This window comes from Erpetoichthys calabaricus, chromosome 5 (assembly GCF_900747795.2).
Source record: "Erpetoichthys calabaricus chromosome 5, fErpCal1.3, whole genome shotgun sequence".
NCBI lineage: Eukaryota > Metazoa > Chordata > Cladistia > Polypteriformes > Polypteridae > Erpetoichthys > Erpetoichthys calabaricus.
This window is the reverse complement of record NC_041398.2, coordinates 105,161,754-105,182,710: the sequence shown is the minus strand read 5'-3', so window position 1 is coordinate 105,182,710 and position 20,957 is coordinate 105,161,754. Positions and strand designations below refer to the sequence as shown.

The 20,957-nt window shown below is 38.3% G+C and overlaps 1 protein-coding gene across 15 annotated transcripts in view; it reads left to right on the top strand.

Moving 5' to 3' along the window:
* Positions 1-18,593, top strand: part of ablim2 (actin binding LIM protein family, member 2) — a 209,424-nt gene extending 190,831 nt beyond the window's left edge. For all 15 annotated transcript variants that reach the window (XR_007934938.1, XR_007934939.1, XR_007934936.1 and 12 more), the window contains one exon: positions 13,561-18,593. Coding sequence is in view for 1 of the 15 variants with exons in the window: in XM_028801896.2 (XP_028657729.1) it covers positions 13,561-13,674 (114 nt within the window). In the remaining 14 variants the exon portion in view is untranslated. The remainder of the gene's footprint in view (positions 1-13,560) is intronic.
* Positions 18,594-20,957: the final 2,364 nt, after the last annotated feature.

The following is a 20,957-nucleotide window of genomic DNA, read 5'->3' as shown; positions in this document are numbered from 1 at the left end:
TAGTATGGCTTCTGCTTTAACACAGCTGCTCCATTGTTTTTCCAACCCTTTGCTTTCTTGATATCATTGATCAGCTGACATCTTCAGCACAGACAAGATCTGGCTGATATCACTGGACCTAGCAGTCTAACGTGTCTAATACTTATGTATTTATTCATTTTCTCAAACATGCAGTGGTTGGGCAGTACCAAAAGTTACATTTCAGAAAGCTGACTTGTGGTGAAAAGTACATGTGTGATAAATTTCAGTTTTTTAGATTTGAGTATTCCTTTCAGCCCAAGAAACTTCCATCATATTCACCTAGATTTTCCAAATAACATCAAGTCAAGATTTGAAGGTTCGTAACAAAGAAAACCTTTCCAACATTTGTGTAAAAACCTTAACAAGTTTAATGTTGCAGAATTTACTATAAAGTTACATCATGGATCCTCTATACTATCTCCTTTCGTAACTTTAAACACTTCTATCATAACCTCTTAACCTCCATTTGTGTAAACTGAAATGGTTCAATTCTTTCAATCTCTCCTCATAGCTCATACCTCTTAGATAGACAGATAGATCCCAGGGGGAAATTTGGGTTTTTACAGAAGCCCTTTAAATAAATAAATACATAAATAGGTAGATAAGTAAATAAACAAATAAATATACTCTCCCATTTTGGTCTGTACACATACTGGAATAACTATAAAGCATGAAAATTCAAAAGAAAGAAAGGTTTTGACTTGGCTGTCACAGTGAGGCATTATGTAGACGTATTGTTGTTGTATAAAGGACCCCCAACAGTGTTTCCTGACAAACTTCTGCTGAATAATTCATTGGTTAGTGTATCAGAGAGAGAATGTGCAGATTTGTTCATAATGGCACTCAGTTTTCTTTTAATTCTGTCATTCGCTACTACCACCAGGGAGTCCAGAGTGTGTCCCATAACTAAGCCTGCCCTTTTTAATTAGCTTGTTAATTCAATGGGCCTCTCTTGTAATGATGTTACCAGCCCAGCACACCACAGTGTAGAAAATTGTACTGGTCATCACAGAGTTGTAGAAGATGTGAAGGATGGATGTAAAGAAATACGTCTGCCCTTTCTTATCTAGTTCTTCTGTGTTCTAAAACCAGTCCATTTTGTCATTAATGTGTACCCCCAAGTACTTGTAGGAGAGCACCACCTCTACATCCACTTCTTGAATATTGACTGGACATAGATTCTCTTTGGTGTAGCGAAAGCCAATAACCTGTTCATTGGTTTAGCTGATGTTAAGATTCAGACAGTTCTCTTTGCGCCAAGAAGTTCTCCACATTGACCCCTTATTAATACACCCAGAAATACAGACTCATCTCAGAATTTCTGCAAGTGACATGACCTGAGGTATACAAAATGAAGAGAAAAGGAGACAGGACTGTTCTTGTAATGCTCCAGTGTTGCTGACATCTGTATTAGAAACACACTCCTTAAGTCTCACAAACTAAGGTCTGCCTGACAGATAGTCCATTAGCCAGGACACCACAGGCTCATCCACCTGCATATCTCTGAGTTTACTCCTTAACATGGATGGCTGGGTGATATTGAAGGCACTGGAAAAATCAATAAATATAAGCCTCACAGTGCTTTTTCCAGGTAAGTCTTGTGCAGCAGATAGATAATTGCATCCCACACTCCATTCGTTGTCTGATAGGCAAACTGCAGTGGATCCAGGTGCACTACCACAAAAGGACTCATATAGTCCAGGACCAGACTCTCGAAGATCTTCATGATGTGAGACGCAAGTGCCACTGAAAAGGCGCCTGAATTCTTTTGAACAGGTACAATGCAGGATGTTTTCCAGAGCAGTGGCACTTTCTGGGACCTCAGGAACAGGCTGAACAGGTGACAGAAGACTCCACAAAACTGGTCAACACAGGCCTTAAGCCTATCTGACCACACAGAGTTTCCTGTGTATAGCTTCATTAGTTATCTCCTTACTTGGTCTTCAGTTTGGAAAGCCCATACTGATAGTCAGAAGTGGACTTGTCCAGCTGACATGATAGAGGCTGTTGATATAGTGTAGATGGTATGGGGGAGACATTGTAAGAATGAGGTAGTAATTATGCCCAGTCCATTCCATAAATCCTTCATGTTATTCTGAGTGAGTTTGTTATCTATTTTAGCTTTGTAAGCTTCCTTTCCTTCAGTCAGCTTTTTCTTTAGCACTTACTGTGCATCCCTTAGAGCCCCTTTGCCACTGGACTTGAATGCTCTCTTTTTGTCATTCAGGAGAACTTTTAGCTCCTTAGTAATCCAGGGCTTCTTGTTTAGTCCTTAGTCCAAAGGACACTCTTAGTCCCTGAATCAGCCTAGTCACTTTTCTCTGAACGTTTCTGCCATGTGCTCTATGTTTTTTTGTAATATTGAGACCAAAACTGCTTGTACTCCAGGTGAGACCTCATCAATGAGTTATACAGCATAAACATATCCTCCCTTGACTTGTACTCCGCATATCATAATATATAACCTAACATCCTATTAGCATTCTTGATCACTTCTGTATCTAGTCTAGATGTATATAGTGATGAGTCCACTACAACTCCCTGGTTCTCCTCATCAGGGGTACTTTAAAATTTCAATCCTCATCTTATGAGAGATTTGTAAAACATTGCATCCATTCTTCATTCTCCATATTCATTTATAACAACAAAGGCCAATGGGAGACTGCAGTCGCATCAGGTGAAAGGCAACAACAAGACCAGGCCGTTGTTGGGCACACTCACTGACAAACCCCTGCACGTCTGTGCTGGACCTATTTAGACTTACAGACAATATACAATAACATGTACAGTTTGTCTTTGGAAGTGGGAGTAAACCAACATACTTGACAAAAACCCATGAAGCAGTAAGTAGGACAGAAGTATGAACTGCATGGCATTGTGCTACTTAATATTTTTTTATTTTATTTTTTGAGTAGCACTCATATGCTAAACTGAAAGGGGTTTCTAAACACACATTTTGTTCAAGTATAACTAATATGTTTTATTCCGAATTTTGAGTATAATTTTGCACATATTATCAGATAATTAAATCTAAAATTTTCAGGAAATTACAATGTTTGTTGTCTTTCTTATATGTGGTGGTACACGTTCAAAAAGGGTTTTTTGTTTATATTTTTTTGAAATTTTGGAACACCCCGCTGGTGCAGTATTTCATTCTTTTATATTTCTTGGGGGCGGCACGGTGGCGCAGTGGTAGTGCTGCTGCCTCGCAGCACTTCCCGGGTCCTCCCTGCGTGGAGTTTGCATGTTCTCCACGTGTCTGCGTGGGTTTCCTCCAGGCGCTCCAGTTTCCTCCGACAGTCCAAAGACATGCCAGTTAGGTGGATTGGCGATTCTAAATTGGAACTACTGTGTGGTGGGTGTGTCCTGCGGTGGGTTGGCACCCTGCCCGGGATTGGTTCCTGCCTTGTGCCCTGTGTTGGCTGGGATTGGCTCCAGCAGACCTCCGTGACCCTGTGTTTGGATTTAGTGGGTTGGACAATGGATGGATGGATATATTTCTTGGCAACTTATGAGTCTAGTAGATCTTTCGCGTTTCAGTCAACAAAAGGATATTAAAATGTTGGTGTAGTGTAAGACTGTTTTAATATGAAAGGTTATAAAACAAATGAAACATTCCTATGAAAGAGTCCCTTTTGTACAAAATAAACCCACTAACTCCCAAATGAAACAGAAATTACCTTCTAGTGCTTTCTAACAGTACTTTGTAACCATTGGCATGTTCTGTAAGTGACTTCATACTGAACATGCATTATCTTTTCACTTTCTGTGGTATTCAGGAAATTATAAATGGTGTGCACAGGTACATCTAGTGTTGTGGGATTCAATATAAACCATTCTCTTTGCCAGCATTGCTCTCCCTGGCCACATGTAAAAGGAATAATAAAGTCAAAGATTTTGCCCTCAGTCATTGATTCGATTGAAACAATAAGGTGTGGAGGATTGCTGGCTTTTTACTCCGGCCCTCACCCCCAGGCCGCCAGGAGGAGCTCTCCCAGCAGCGTGGACGTGCCCCGAGTTCCAGCAGGGCCTCATGGACTATGTAGTTTTTATACACAGCCCTGCTGGATACCTTGGGGGCCACTGGGAGTCGCTGTAGGGGGGCTCGTGGACTCTTATGTGCCCTATAACCCGGGAGTACGTCACGGTCACGTGACAGGAAGAAACGACGTGCTCCCGGGTTGAAGAAAAGGACTGTTTACCCTGACCCGGAACGGAAAAGGAACTGTGGACTGATTGGGCAGGAACACCTCCGGGTCAGGGTGTATAAAAGGATTGTGGGAAAGCCCAGACATTGAGCTGAGCTGGGAGGTAGGAGGGCGAAGTGTCTGGGTGAGGAGGATTGGTTTGTGAGAGAGAATTATTGTTTATATGAGTGTGGAGTGGAGGGTGCTTTGTGCACAGTATTATAACAAAATAAAAAAGTCTTGTACTTTTATCCAGTGTCTGGAGTGGTACCTGAGGGTGTTAGAGGTGGCTCCACGCCTCTACTGCTACAAAGGTGATACAGTAATCCCTCGCTACTTCGCGGTTCACTTTTCGCGGATTCACGACTTCGCGGATTTTTAAATACAAGTGATTGCCCGCCTATCGCGGAAGTTATGTTCCAGACCCATCAGCAACAGGAGAAAATCCGTGATATAGAAAGACCATATAAATAAACATTTTTTTAGTTTAAGCCTTAAAATACCCATCCCACATGCTTTAAACACATGTAAACTTATAAAACACACTTTGTTAACACATATGATATGTGGATGTCGGGCTAAGGATATGAGTAACATCTCACTATTATAAAACATTTTAACTTCACGCAAGACAAGACAGTGAGACAGGAAAATTGGTGATGTACACCTAAAAGCCTGATTGTACAGGCTTTTAAATTATTGACACGCAGAGCGACAAGCAGCACAAAGCCAGCACAAAGTCCACTTCTCCTTAGCGTTCATTCAGCTCCCCACCCCCTTGACAATGCGAAGTGGCAGGAGCCTATTGCGCTTCCGGGGAGGGGGGGGGTTTGAGCGAAGGTGCGTTCAGCTCTCACACACCCACACACACACACTCCTCGAGCAGAGCGACAAGCAGGCATTTTGGCAGAAGCAGCACAAAGTCCATTTCTGCTCAGCGTGAGTTCAGCTGCCCCCTTCACAAAGCGAGTGCAGACACATTGACGTCTGATCGCTGCGTGCAGGCAGTGTGCAGTGTTGGTCTGAGGTGTTTAAGAATGTAGAAAGTGTTTAAGATCATAGGAAGTGTTTATAAGAGCGTGGAAAAGGTTAACAAGAGAGTGAGAAAGGTTTATAAGAGTGTGGGAAGGGTTTATAAAGCCTTAAAATATGTATAAATAATAAAATAAATATAGGTCGCTACTTCGCGGATTTCACCTATCGCGGGGGGGCTCTGGAATGTAACCCCCGCGATAGGTGAGGGATTACTGTAAATACTTTTAAGTGTTGTGAGATGTTCAGCCCGGACACAACCAAACGGACACCAACTGTTCATAAAACACACGCTTTTTATTCGAATTGGCCCCACAAGTCCAAATCCCGCACACTCACAGTGCTTCCTGTACCAAATACCCTTACTCGGGCCTTCTACTGTCCGTGGGCTGCCTTTCCTCTCCTCACGGGAGCTTTGTCCTGCTCCCGCTCCCGACTCTAGCTCTCTGACTGTAGGAAGGCGGCCCCTTTTATATTCACCCGGATGTGCTCCAGGTGCTTGCTGATGACCTTCCGGCGGCACTTCCTGGTGTGGTGGAAGTGCCGCACTAGCACCCGGAAGCACTCCGGGCATCCCTGGAAGTGCAGGTTTCCCAGGCTCCACGATGCTCGGGGCGCCCCCTGGCGGCGGCCACAGGTCCCTATAGGTCTGAGCCTCCTGGCTCGGTCCCCTCCTTATCCTGGGCGGTTGCCCCCTCGTGGCCTGGGGCACGTATAAGCTGCCTCCTGGTCCTTTCAGGCATGCCGGCTGGGCCTGACCCCCAGCCTCCTGTGACAGTGTCTGTGATTGTATTTCATGTAGAAAAAACCCAGTAGACATTGCAAGCTACAAAACTGAAGTAGGAAAAGAAAACTAGAAAGTAGGGATATTAATTCAATTGTTATATTAACCAGGTATATTGTACAAAGTCATGTAAAGAATTATATGCACTCTTTAAATTTTTTTAAATCACAACATAACAACCATCATCTATTACTCAAAGACCTAAATTTAGAAAAAAAAACAACTTATATTTTACTTTATCTTTTATTAAAAAAAAATTAAGAACCTGTGTGTGACACAGATTGATAGGGTGAGGCACAAATCAAGAAATGTAGTTCTTGGCATTTTTATAAAACAAAGGCAAGTCATTTTCAGTTCTTAGGTATTCCACTGGAAATTTCAGCAGATTATTTAACAAAATGGCATTTTGTGACAAACAATTCAGAGTGTAGCCATATGCTTCAGTTTACTTAAAACGAACGAGGGCCAGACACAGAAAGATTCCTCTGTATGCAGAATTTTAATTTAATCTGAAAATGCCATGATGGTGTAAGAAGTCTTTAATGTGTTTTAGAAAAGTACTGGGTATAACCCTAGAATGGAAAATGTGTTAGGTGTTCCTTGGCAAAAGTAAATACATTTCCATTTCTTACTCTTCCTGTTACATGATTTAAAAAGCAGGTGAATGATAGGGGGTAAGGTCTTCATGAATGAACACCATACAAAAGCCATTAAGGTTTTTACTTGTGTTAACTGGTGTCCATTAAACAGGAGACAGTTGAACCTGCCAACTGATGATTGTCTGGTAGAATGTGCAGTTAGAGGCTTTGGATTTGCGTAGTATTAAGTACAAAAAATCAAAACTGTTCTCTTGATTTCACAGCAGGTTATGTCTACAAGTACTCTTTACGTCTTAATATTGACCAGCTCCATTAAAGAATGTGTCTGTGCCTGACTAAGACAGAAATAAAATAGTCAGGTTAAAGCCTAGGTGTGGTGCAATCAAAGAATTAATCAACATTTGGATTACATGAATTTCAAGGCTTTATGCAGACATTGTGTTTTGTAACAGCTGAGAAAATATGTGTCACAGCAAATGAAGCAAAGCTAAGTTTAAACTTGTATCTAATTTGCAAAAGTGCATTGTGGGACTTCATGGTTACATACAGTAAAGCTTAGCTAATTTAACACACTCACTTTGCACTAGGCAAGGAGACTTTTCGTTCCTGTTAGTTCTACCTTGCAAGCATAGGTCTCTCGAGCAGAAACCTCTTGTTTTGTAGCAGTGGTAGGAGAATAGATTTGAGTCTCTGATTTCTGTTTAAAAGTTGAACCTATCTAGTGCATGCCTGGATAGAAACTACTGTGATCTTTTGTGTTAAGAGGTCTCTCTCTCTCTCTTTCAATACAATATTTACATATACAGTATATGTGTGTGTGTGTGTGAAATTTTCACCTTTGTTTACTTTTTGTAGAAATCTATGTAGAATTGGAAATGCTGGGGTTTTATGGATTCCTTGATCAATAATCTATGCATGTGCCCCAGCTGGCAATGTTCCCTTGCTGTATTAAACCCAGATTTGCAAATTGTCTGCCAGGTGCTTGTCTAGTCTGTGAAAGCCCAAAGGACCAATTGTCAGCTCGCACAAAAGGGGAACTAACAGGACACATGTGCAAGCACAATGGCTGTTTGCACAACTGGGCACACTGTTTCTAAACTCTCCATTGTATTGTCAGATCAGTAATGACCAGCTAAGGCATAAGCATGGCAGTAACTTCCTCAACACTCGATTTAATTTCTGATTTGTTATTAAAAGCTTCAATTGGTAATCCCTTTTCTTAATGCCAGGAATGATTCTCATCATTATTTCATCCACAGTGTGTTATCCCATTTTAAGGATTTTAGGAAAAAGTGGGAGAATTACCTTTTGGATTTCATCATCTGTAAAGTTGTGCCTGTCCAATATCTATGCCAAATAAGTGCATGAAAGGCTCTGGGAAGCAAAAACAATATGTTTGGCTAAAGTCCAGGTATTATTTTATATAATCCATCCACTAAATAACAAGTCCCGACACTCCAGATATGCCCTGAGCTGTCATAGTCTTCTCTATACTGATATTTACTTTGTGGCTCAGCAACTAGTAATGGCTCATTTGCAAGACATAATAATGCCCTAGGGGGCCTGGTTTTGTGGTCCTTCTCCCAGAAGACCTTGAGGCTCCATGTTTTCATTCCAGTCATTTTTTTTTAATTTAAGGCTAATTGCTGTATTTAACTGCATTCCTTGCATCCTTAATTTATTCCCTGAAAAGTACAAAGATGTAGAACTACCTACAGTATGCATACTACAAATTTAGCGACTATGAATTTTAACTGCGCTGGAGCATTTTCTTTAGAATTTAAATTTTAGTGAAAATTTATTTTGCTGATTCGTATATGCCAATGTCTAAGGAGTTGGACTTAAGGCTGCAAACTCACATACTGTACAGTGATCATTATACTCTGTGCTCTTAAGCAAATCGCTACCACATCCTTTTCTCTGAGAGTAACACTTGAAATATATTGGAACCAAGTGCAAAACCAAAAAACTGTCACTTCTAATCACAGTGTAAGGAGATATGTATTTTTTTTATTTACCTCCAGTTAAGAAAGACACTAGCACAAAAGACAGAGAGAATAACTGCTCTGGCTCTGGATGTGTTGTTCAGCAAGCTTACATCCAGGTTTTACTAAAGTTTAACTTTTAATTGCTTTTTTTCTTTATCCTTCAATGTTTTTATGCACTAGACTTGTCCATGTCAATTGGCATCTGGGTTCTCGGAGGCCTCCTCACTAGGCATTGCCACCTAACACCCAAGCCTTCGGAGCCAGACAATGCCATTAAATCAGTTGGCCCGAGGTGCATCAATAAAGTGTGTACACCCTTGCAGGACTTTGCCCCACTTCCCATGGTCCTCCTTTCCTTTTTCTCTCACCGTTTGTTCGGTTTTTTGCCCTTCAAAGCTAGACATCACCCTCATCTTTTCTTGTGTGAGTTGCCCCAAAATGGCATATAATGTGCAAAGTGTGATGATGCTGGTAATTCACAACTAAGATTAGAAACAGCCAACAAAACTTTTTAGAATTTATTATTAACAGCAGATATACAATTTGTACTGTACATATTCTCCAAATCAGTTAATACAATTATATGTCTATGTGGTTTGAAAATATTCTATATAAGTTATGAAGCCATTTGTTCACTTCCTGCTTCACCTTACCCCATGACCCTGAATTGGAGTAGGAAAGTTTCCGAAAAAGAAACAGATGATTGTTATACCTCCTCCTTGTTTTATACGCCATGTTTGATCCTCCAAAAACTTGATTTTGTGCTGGAAAAATTTGATAATGTTTGGGTGCTAACGTGGGATATGGGAAAAGCAGAATGACAAAAATTCAAAGAGGAATTTCTTCAACATCATATGCATGTGTAGAGAGTAAAGTGTAATAAACTGAAGAATGTCTTCCACACCATAAAATAATGCCAAGAACTACAGTTACTTTCAAAGTGGGTGTGTTTTCTAAGCAACAATAAACCACATAAGTTAGAGCTAAATAGTAAGAAATCAAAGGAAATGAAAACAACAACAAAACTGTATCTGTTTCAATGGTCTTATCTGTCAGACAACTGGAGAGGCTTGCTTACTTGCAAGTACCCCCAAAGCATTCTCCTTACTCTGAGGGGACATGCACGTAACATCCATCCAGCCTTCCATCATCCTAACCTGCTTCTCCAGAGCAGGGTCATAGGGCAGCTGGAGCCTATCCCTGTTTTAGTAGTAGTAGGCAGAAACAAACCCCGGACAGAGCAATGCATGTAGCAGTTTCATTGTATTATGCACAAATGTCAATAAACTTTAAATTGAACTCAGTCACTATTCATCCCTCATGTCTTACACAATGCATGTCTGCTGTGAGTCCTCACCCCAGACTCTCTTCCTATCTTCAAACTAACCATTTCTCTGGCCTGTGGCCTCTGTCAGGCTCCTCTTGGGGTCACTTTTAATCCAAGAACCCCTTGGGTTGCAACACTGAGGCCTTTGTAGCCCTATTTCCTAAGCAAACCCTCAGCTTTTTTCACTTTACTGTTGACAGTAATTAACAAAACTATCTAGAAGAAGCAAGCATGTGGTGTACAGCCAATAATAACTCTTATGTTTATCTCTGTGAATTTCTGTAGGCTTTGATGTCCTTGACTTCAGCAGACTGAAATTAAGTCCTATACATCCTTTATTTGTGGCACTAGAAATTAACTTCAGTAGTACAAACTATGTATCCAAAATAAAATAACTCGAATACAAATGAAGAAAATGCAATAAGATTGTGATCATTTTTTAATTATGTCAAAAAGATTTCATGTCCAAAGTAGATTGTTTTCCAATATCTGCACAACGTCCTAGTGGCTGTGGGTTTTTCTCTCCATTCTGTTTCTCACATCTCAAAGACAGTTAGGTTAGGTTAACTGGTGATTCTATACTGGGGCAGTATGAGTGAGTGTGGGGATGAGTGACATTGGCTGTCCATGACTGGGTCCTATTTCATGCTTGATGCTAGGCCGAAGCTCGGTACAGTCGACCAATCAGATTAACAGGTTTCATCAAATGGATAATTAGATGGTGTAATTAATGTTAGTCCTGCTTTGTAATGCATATACATATTTGGTGTGTTAGCTTATTTGGAACCTTAAATATCCCCTGTATAAGGGTGTCACTATGCGCATAAGTGTGCCCTGCAATGGGTTAGCATCCTTTCTAGAGTTGGCTAAAGCCATGAATGGATGAGTAGAGCCTGGGGAAAAAGATACTAAATAACAGTCATCTGAAGACTGGAAATCAGAGATAAGTTTAAAAAATAATTAGTGGATATTTGCCATTTTAAATATATGTAAAGGACACATCACAATATATCCATGCACATGGGTGCTCTGGAAAGTTTTATAAAGGAGTTCTAGTAATATTTTCTGACACACTTCTGCTGAATAATTAATTGGCTAAAAGAGAAGATATGTGGCACGGTTCACAATGGCCATCAGCTTTCTCAATCATTGGTGAGAATCGGTAATTATAGTAAGTGGGATAAGACTGCTGCTTTATTGTCAGTGGACTTGCATTTCTATTTATGCATTTGACTTTCAATGGTGATATAGAAACATTTTTAAAAAAATGGTAATAGATGGATTGTCTTTTTCCACACAGCATCTCTGTAGCTTGGGAGAAGTTTTATAATCTAGCTTTGCCTCAGTTAGGATTTACACTATTAAAAAAATCATTAAAACCGGTGGATTCAGTCATTCCTAATGATGAACAGATAATATGTATGGCTTTGCTGTCTAACAATGGCAGAAACACAGAGTTTAACTATTCACAGATGTCAGAATTAATCCAAATGAGTCATTCCCCATGAACAATTCTATAGGTTCTTGCTTTTATAAAACAAACCTGTACTTATCGAATTAGAAAAGTTTAAATGAGCCATGGGGATAATTTTGGGACTTTTGTCCATGAATATGGACTCTTCTTGGCTTAGCAGTGTCACTCCATTAACAGAACGAAATGTGGAATAGTTTAGCTTAAAACAGTTGCACACTGTCCTGCCAATAGGAAAATGTCAAGTGATCTTTATCACAAGCATATACTGGTGAAGTCATTGTTGGCAAAAGTCGGTCAGCCTCTAAAATATTTCCTTTCTCACAGCCTGGTAGACTTTATGATACTAAATTAAAGTAAAAGATGTAAGTACTAATATGCAATAATAGATTTCTGAAGAAAATCTTAACATGAAGAAAAAAGAAATACAGTTTACAACTTTTATAAAAGTTATTTCCTATTATGTGATTATATTATACAGTATGATAGCATATGTTAAAAATTACAGCCATCAATACAAACGAGTATAAAAAAAATAAAGAACACATTATTCTAACAGATATGGTTTCAAGGTGATTTAAATATATCTTCCTTAATTAAGAACATCCATTTTCATTTAGTGATACTCACTCTGTCTAGCCAGAACATGCAATGGCTGACGATATGGTGGCTCTCAATATTCTGAGACCAAGTAATGAACTGATGCTTTGTGAATGAACTCCAGTCCACAGTGTACATCTGATCTGTGTATGCTTTCCAGGGTAGCTTCCATCTCATTCTAGCTCTGCTTTGACCATTTTAATGTAAATTAGAAAAGAAATCCTATTTAAAATTTAATGTACTGTATTAATGATTTTTGTGTCAGAAACATACAACCAGATTTGCTTATATTATCTGTGAGGCCATCTTGATGTGTTTCTGGCATCTATAATTGGGAAACTAGTAAAGGCATGAATTATTACTTTTTGACTGTGTTTAGGAAGAGTTTGGACAGTCCAGTGGAAAGCTTTGGCAAGCACAATTGCCTTATTCAAAAGTTGCCAACATTTCATGAATAGTAAACCATAATAGAGAGAAGTAACACTAGATGGGGCTATACCAGTGCTTAACCTGGCACACAGACACTGACGACACGTTTTTAAAACACCAAGAAGTATTTTAATTTCTTTTGCCTTCTTGTATTGTGCCTTCAAAGCACCACAGTCACAATAAACACAATTAAATCAAAACAAAAACACAATTCTTCTCTCCACTACACCTCCCAGCAAGCTCTGTCACACTCCTCCCAACTCCGGCTCCCTTGCTGGGGCTCCATCAGTCCTTTATATAGTCCTCGACCCAGAAGTGCTTCTCTCCTTCCGTCCACGTGACTTGTCGGCACTTCCGGGTCAGATGGAGAATTATATTTTTCTTCAGCCTGGAAGTACTTCGGGATTCCTGTCCTCGTGACTTGAGAGTACTTCCGGACTATAAATCTGGTATGAGTCCATCTGTCCTTTTGCAGCTGTCCCTGGTGGCACCCACGGCACCCAACAGGGTTGTGCAACCAAAATCCAAGATCCAGAATGCCCTGCGGGAATCCTGGGCACTGCCAGATCCCAGAGAAGCTGCCATCTAGCGTTTTGGGGTAGGCAGTGATCAAGAAAAGCTGCCTTCCCCCATCATTCCATCACTGGGGAATCCCGGCCAGGATGAGCTGCTAGCTGTCCGCCACAGAGAGTTACAGTATTGCTCATCATTGTCTGCTAGGACATGCTGGGCACATTTACAGTTGTCTTTCTTGCTTCAAGGTGAGTCCCAGCCTGATCTGTGTGGAGTTTGCACACTCTCCCAGTATCAGTGTTGGTTTTTCTTCAGGTACTCTGATCTCCTTCCATATCCCAAAACATGAACTGGCCAGGTGGTCTGGCGTAAAAGTGTATGCGATGTGCAGGTGAGTGTACTGTGCAGTAGACATGTGCATCCAGTGTTGGAGCCAAAACAACCATAACTATCTCTGACTACTTGTCACACTCTACTGGACAAATGGGTAAAAAAATTACTATGTGAATAATAATTTTTCACAAATCATACAGTAGTTGCATGCCCATTGTTTCTGAAGAAATTTGTGATAATAATAACCATTCTTATTCTGTGTAATTTTCTTTGCAGAGGCACTTGTCTCCAGAGGAGTTCTTTCAAGTTTTTGGAATGACACTTGAAGAGTTTGAGCGCTTAGCTCTCTGGAAAAGGAATGACCTGAAGAAAAACGCCCGACTGTTTTGAATAACATAATTAAATCTCCATTTTCAACTTGCATTTTGAAACTTATAAGCCACTAATCTTTCTAATGGACCATCCGCTTACAATTTCATTATGACTGCAATGTGGAAAAAGTTTATCAGAATTTAGTCAGGATAAATGACATACCTGTTTTAGAATTGCTTGCTGTTCTCTTTTTAAATTTGATTTAGGTCCTGGTTTTCAATTAGTATGCATTTTAATTAATAATATCTCATTAACTAATTCACAAATAAAGGCTATTTTAATGCTTTCTGAAGTAGGAGAGAGCATTATGTGTATCTAATGGCATCTTACTTTGTTTCTTAAAATAGATGAGAAAGAAACTTAAATCAGTATAAAAGTAAAACACCCACATATATCTGTATAATTGTTATTTTGTAAGGCCAAAGAATGACTAGAGTGCTAATTAGTTTCTTAATTAATTTGTGTCTTGTGCAGTTACAACATCTATGAGGCATCCATTTCAGTTAAATGTTTTGCATGTAGTTGTGGGGATTAACAAATACATTAAATTATATATTTTATTTTGTAGCAAAATAATGAACACTGGCATATCTGTTACCTTCAAATGAAAGTCATGTAAATATATTTGACAAGAAATTGTGTAAATATATTTTAACATATACAATACGATACATTATATTTAGGTTTTATGCAAGGATGATGTATTTTTGTGCTTATATTGTTCATTGGGATGCAATTAAAAAAAGGAAACGTTATTTACAGGAAACGTATTATGTTGCTTACTATGTACATCAGTGAGCAATTATGCACAAAAATGTGAGGAATATAATAGTTTCTTATTCAATATTTATGTCTTTACAAGTAAATTTCACCCCTTCTATCATGATTGTTTATATATTACTGCATATTTTACTTTTAATATGTAATTTTATGATAAGTAGAACTTTCACTTACAGTCCTTTCATAAAAATTAGTAACTTTCATCATCACATTCATAGCTAATTTTATAATCAAAAGGTCAGAGGAAGAAAAGAATAGCATTCTTAAATCACAGTGAGTTCACCAGTGCAGAAGTCGATGCTCCCAAGTACTAAAGCACTTATTTCATAAAAATCTTTATTTTGTGTTTGAGGTATTAGGAAGCTCAGCAATAACATGTTTAAGGTGTAATCTTTTTATCTAGTAAGAACAACACTTTCCAATGAAACACAGGCTATATGCCAAAGGTACTTTGTGGTAGAATTATTGATATTCATGCCCAATTTGGGGATTGTCATACAATGGTTATTTAAACTGGATATCTGTTGTTTCATACCAGTTTTTTCTGAATGCTTCTTGACATCCTGTAGCTTGACTAATCAGAAGTGACCTGTTCATAAGATAATTGACCTGTTTCTGTAGGGAGTGCCTGCATTCTGCTTAGGAGTCCTACAGAAACCCTGTGGAATTGCATGGGTGTTAGCAGCATCAGTTATTGCATGCACTGTATGATATTATAGATACAAAAAGACAAATGCATTGTTTTTGAAATAAATGTAGAGATCGTTTCACCCAATACTGTTACTTCTTAACCCCAATGACCCTAATTAACCCTAATGACCCTTGCTCTTGGTGCATATAACACAGTCCACATAGCTTTTCAGCCTTCCATACGTGAGCTGTTTTGTGCATTTTCAGCAATACACAAAGCAAATCACTTGCTTTTATACTCTTTTTGTCTTTTTGAAACCTTGGCGAACAACTGCTGCTCTTGTTGCTGTTATTAACATTAAAGTAAAGACTCTACTAAGCCTTTGGGAATGCTAGGAATTCTAAAATCCATTTTGTTATTTTTAGAAGGCGTTCTTGTATTTTTCTTGCGACTGTGATGTCATTAATAATAACACAAAGTCAAATGGCCTTTGATTTCAGTAACCTTATACACATATTTTTCTTTGTCTGTGGCTTATTGATTTTATGTTTTTTCTTTAGTTCATAATGTAACAAAACTAGCTTCCTTTGTTTCCAATAGCTTGTTCTGTTAATATAGGTTCTGATATGTTACTTAGGGTGCTCAGAATGACAATAGCACTAAATATGGTTTAACCTTATATCATATAAGTGATGTCACAAAAAGTATTTAATACAATCGATCACACTTTCCATAACATGGAAACAGGAATTTAAAGAGTTTTTATTCCCTTGTATGTGTGGCCCAAGCAAATAAAAGGGTAAAATAATGCATTCACTTTGTTACACTGTGAACCAACTTCCTTTTTAAGTACGGTATGGACTGTTTTAAAAAAATGAGCAGCATTCATATATCCTTGATCCTTTTTGTAATTATAACATTATTTCAGGGTGTGCTTTTGCTGTTTTTAATAATGCATTGCTTCAAAAAAGTGGCTTTCACATTTCCACATCATTAAGAGTTTGACCAGACTGTAGCATATTAGATTAAGGAGACTGTGGAAGATTGTGGGTTCGCTTCCCGGTTCCTCCCTGTGTGGATAGCGCTTTGAGTACTGAGAAAAGCGCTATATAAATGTAATGAATTATTATTATTATTATTATTATTAGATTAGATTTGATGCTCTTGGCTGGAATAAAAACATTTTATTTTGCAATGGATAGCCTATAGAGTATTATAAAAAGAACCTCCTTATAATTTTGTTGTGTTACCAAATTGAATTTAAAATTCAGATTGTTGCCATAGATCCATGCAAAAAACAAAGGTTTAACATTAAAATGAAAATTAAACACTAAGTAGAAAATACATTTTAAAAGCCTTAAACTGCGCTTCAGTCAATAGTTTGACAGAAGCCCCTTAATCTGAAATTAAAGCCGTGAGTCTTAACAGTTTTTTCCTTTGTTTTTTGTGAAATCACCTTTTCCTTTTCAACTTGAATGGAGACCATGGAGAACAGTACTCTTCATCTCCTGCTGTGCTGTACTTCTTTTGAATAAGTCAACCTGAGGCTCTGAATGTTTTTGTTTGTAAACTACTCCATTGTGGCGTTAGATTTATGGTGTGAGGTGTTCTCTGTTGGAACATAAATCATCACACAAGGTTTCAGGTCTTCCTTAAACTACAGCAGGTTTTCTTCCTGAATTTCCCTACTCCATCCATTTTGACTTCTGTCTTCACATGTCTTCCAGGCCTTAATACAAAGAAGCTTCTTAATAAGGTTAGTTTTGGTCTTGTCAGATCACATACTCATCTTCCAGTCACATTTGTGACAGATTTTCTTCCTTTCCGTTCCTTTTAAAGCCTTGACAATGCTTTGGTGCCTTGCAGATTTTCTTGTGTCCCTCCCATCACTGGTGATTTTCAATAACCTTATCCTGTATGCACTTTGAATGTTAATTTGTCTTGTCTAATAATAGTTGCGTACAAATCTGAGCTCACTGCATACTTGTCAACAACAACAACAATTTCTACAGCACATTTTCATTTAAAGGATGTAGCTCAAAAGTGCTTTACAACATGTCAAAGAAGTAGTTACATGCAATGAAAAACAAATTAAAATTGGATAAGAAAAATAATAAATACATACAGTAGCATACAAAATAAATAATGCATACTTAATTAAGAGAAATAGAATACATAATTGTCTTTTTTTAAAGTCTCTAAATGATAAGGACGGTTGGCCGGGATGGAGAGAGAAATAAAAATAACTCCAGATAAATTTGAGAAAAAAACAAAATCTGCAGGGGCTCCAGGCCAAAAGACCATCCAGCCCGTGCCTGGCGTTATGCCTAACATAAATGTTCTTAAGTAGTTTGTAAGGCTTTGTCTTAAAGGATTTGACACAGTGGGTCTCTTGGCAGGTTGGGGAATCCGCTTTCATTTAAACATCGCTGACCCCGTGCAACTATTTTTGTGATTTCTAAAGTCAGCTGGTTGCACTAGAGTTTATTTAGATGGATTGTACCAAATCAAGCAAATACTTACGGAGTCAGGGGTGTTCTGTTTTAATTTATAATTAATTCCAAGCATCATTTAAATCTATTACAGTGTACTATGTGCATGTTATGGAAGTAGTCAAATGATTTACAGTGTTCTGTGTTATACAAACTTTTCAGAAAGCAAATTCCGTCAAAACCAACTGCACTACAAGATTAAACAAAGATCCAGTTAAACAAAAATCAGTGTGCAATTTTGGTTTTCATACAAGTTCACCACAGTACTCCACTGTCACCTCATAGGTGTGATAGCTGCCTTATTACATGTATAATTTGGCTACAATTTTTAACAGTGTCACAAAATAACAACAGTTTTTAAGCAGTGCATAGTCTTAGGTATTATCAAAAATTCCTTTGACAGTAAAAATAAGATAAATGTGATGTCTACAATCTGGTGGTCATTGTAGATAATAGAGGTACACTACAATAGATTCTGTGTTGGTGCTTGGTTAGTCTTCTCCAAAGGTATCTAATCGTATGGATTAGTGGTACTGAGGTTTGGATTTTCTGTGTTTCAAGGCCCTGACATATGTCTCTAGAGGTGTATTTGATGAGGCAACTCTGCTCGAGTATTCCAGTACCAGCAGAAGGTAGTCACTGGCATTTCTTCAGATGTCCACATTCTTTCACTAATTGTATAAGTTTATGTCCCTAACTTGTTTAAACCAAAACAATCTGACAATTTTAAATCACCTTTTTATTGTTTTAACCATTTACTGTATATCAATACCTCTTACGAGCATCCCCTTCAGCACCATTAGCACCACTTACCACCCGTGTGGTGTCACCCTGTGCAAGTCACTTGATTTTGCTGCAGTTATAAATAAAAAACAAATGACTGCATATAATGTATATATAATCATTTGTTTTACAGCTCTAGGATCGTGTTCACTATAGGAAATAATTTGCTTGTTTTAGTTTCCTGTAATTGTGACAAGAATAAGTATAACATGTAATATGTGTACAGTCTTAAAAGATCTGTGAAGTTAGAATTAGGCCTTCCAACCTGCTGTAGTTGCACTATAACATGCAAAGCCATGGGTGGTTTTCCTTGATCTCTTTTATTTCTGCTCCATCAGGATATTCCAGGTGTCCATATTTTCATTTGTAGAAGCCGGTGTACCTGGAGAATATTATAGAAAATGACAATTGAAACGCCAATGATTAGTAAAAAATGACCAAATGTACTGCAATATTTTCCTGTCTGTACTGAGTGGTATTACAGTCAGGCCCACAAAGAGTATGCAAACAATTTTATGGCTACAATATTAATGTGTTTTATTACTAGTCAAAATCTAGTATCTTACAGGAGTTAACCAGTAACCTAATGATTTAGTTATATACAGTATCTCCTCTCTGCACTTTTCTTTAGTCTACCACTCTAAGTTAAACAAAGCTAAAGGTCAGTTTAATTAAGAACTGAACAAGACAGAGTTTATATGGTTTAAAAAGGCCACGCGGAATGTTGTAATTATTTTCAGCAGTTTGGGGTCCTATTGTTTACTGGCATGTGTTATTCAATATGCCCTTCTGATGGCACAATCTGCTTCATCCTGGCTGGCAATGCTCTCATAGGTTAATGTTACCGACTATTTATTGGAATTTCCTCTCGGATGTGATTGCAGTTGGTGTTGAGACTTATGATTATAGTGTACAAACAACAATCCATCAGGAAGACTCACATAAAAGTCCCATTATGTTTTTGATAGAAGGTTGCGTGTAAACAAAAAATAACATTAGCTGTCTCACTGGCAATCATGGATGAATACTAACAAACATGCACATGACAAAAATGAAAATGAAATATTTGATATGCAACTTAAGAATCACAGGTAGAGTAAAAAGCTATTACAGTATTCATTTTTGGTACTGAGATGTTATTTACTTTCCAACTCATTTGTGTGTTTTGCACCAAATGTGTCTTGTCTTTGTGATAAAATTGTCTCTGAAATAAGAAAAAAAATATCTCTACAATCATAATATCTTGCATTAAATTGTGCTAATTTGTAACATTGCTTTTGCTCTAGATATTGAAGTATGGTTTGAATAGCATTTAGCCACCAGACTGTTATTATTTACATTATATCTATGATTGTATGTACTTGTGGCCAAGCAAATGAAGGTAAAAGCTTTAAATGAGATTCATCTAAGCCTTTATATTCTTATTATTTTGCAAGAAATTAATGTTCATCTAACAATAAATGTTTTCATTCAGTAAAATGTCCTTTTGTATGTAATTTTGTGTTTCTGTCTTCACCGCAGGAAAAAAATAATAATTACCCAAAACACTACTCTTTTTAAATTCAGTCCCATCTGTCTTTTTAAGTGGGACCACAGCAAGGTGGCATGGAGTAAAGCAGAAGGCTGCTTGTTCAGTCCTCATCTCCAACTAACTGTTTGACCCTGAGGAGGTTGTGTAATTTTATGTACTCCTACAGCAAAAAATATTTGTTTAAATATCTATATCAAATGTGTCCACATGTTGCAAGCTGCTATGTACATTGATGTTGGCTGAACATACTATAATAATAATCAGAGGAAGCCATTTATCCATGTACTGGATGTGCTTATACCGAGTGAACCGTTCCATATGTTTGGTTAAATTGGCCCAGGGTAACATGCCAAGAGTTCCAAATATATGTGTGATATTGAGAAAAAACATGACATGAGACCAAACATGGTCATTATGCAGTAGACAAAAGAAACTCATTATTCACAACTTTACAGCAGCATTGCGTCTGACACATGCAGTCAGGATGTAGATTTCTCCCACTCGTCCACTGTCAAAGTACCACGACAAACCTGCGCCTTCTCACTTTATGCTTCTTTTTTCTTTTCCACTAGTTAGGTTCAGTTTCTTGGCAGAGAGTGGCTTTTAAGGCCCAATCAGACTTTTATTTCTGGCATTGGGAACATCCTACGAACTTCCGTTTGTAGAAACAATGTCTTCCTGACCTTTTTTTATTTCAGTTATAGGTATTTACATTGATTACACCATCCCCTGATGTCTATAGAAATCCTCTCTAGCAACCAGTTAGTTGTAGTAGTTCCTCCCAGCCTGTCAGGAACCTCTTCCTGCTTAAGTGCCCTCTTGGCAATGGTAGGGCTCCCTCAACAGAGTTTCCACTGATGGTGCAGTTTATTCCTGTGTGCAGGTCTACCTCACATTGATGGTAGGGAGCAAAAGGGTGCCTGTAAGTCATGGGACACTCCCACTGTGCCCATCCGTTGCTACCTGCCAGGATGAAGAACCATTGCTTCCTGCAAGTGCCAATAAAATTAACAGCCTCTAGAGAACACTTTGCACAAACGCAATACTGGCTACTAGTGGCCCCCAATTGTCCGTACTTTATACC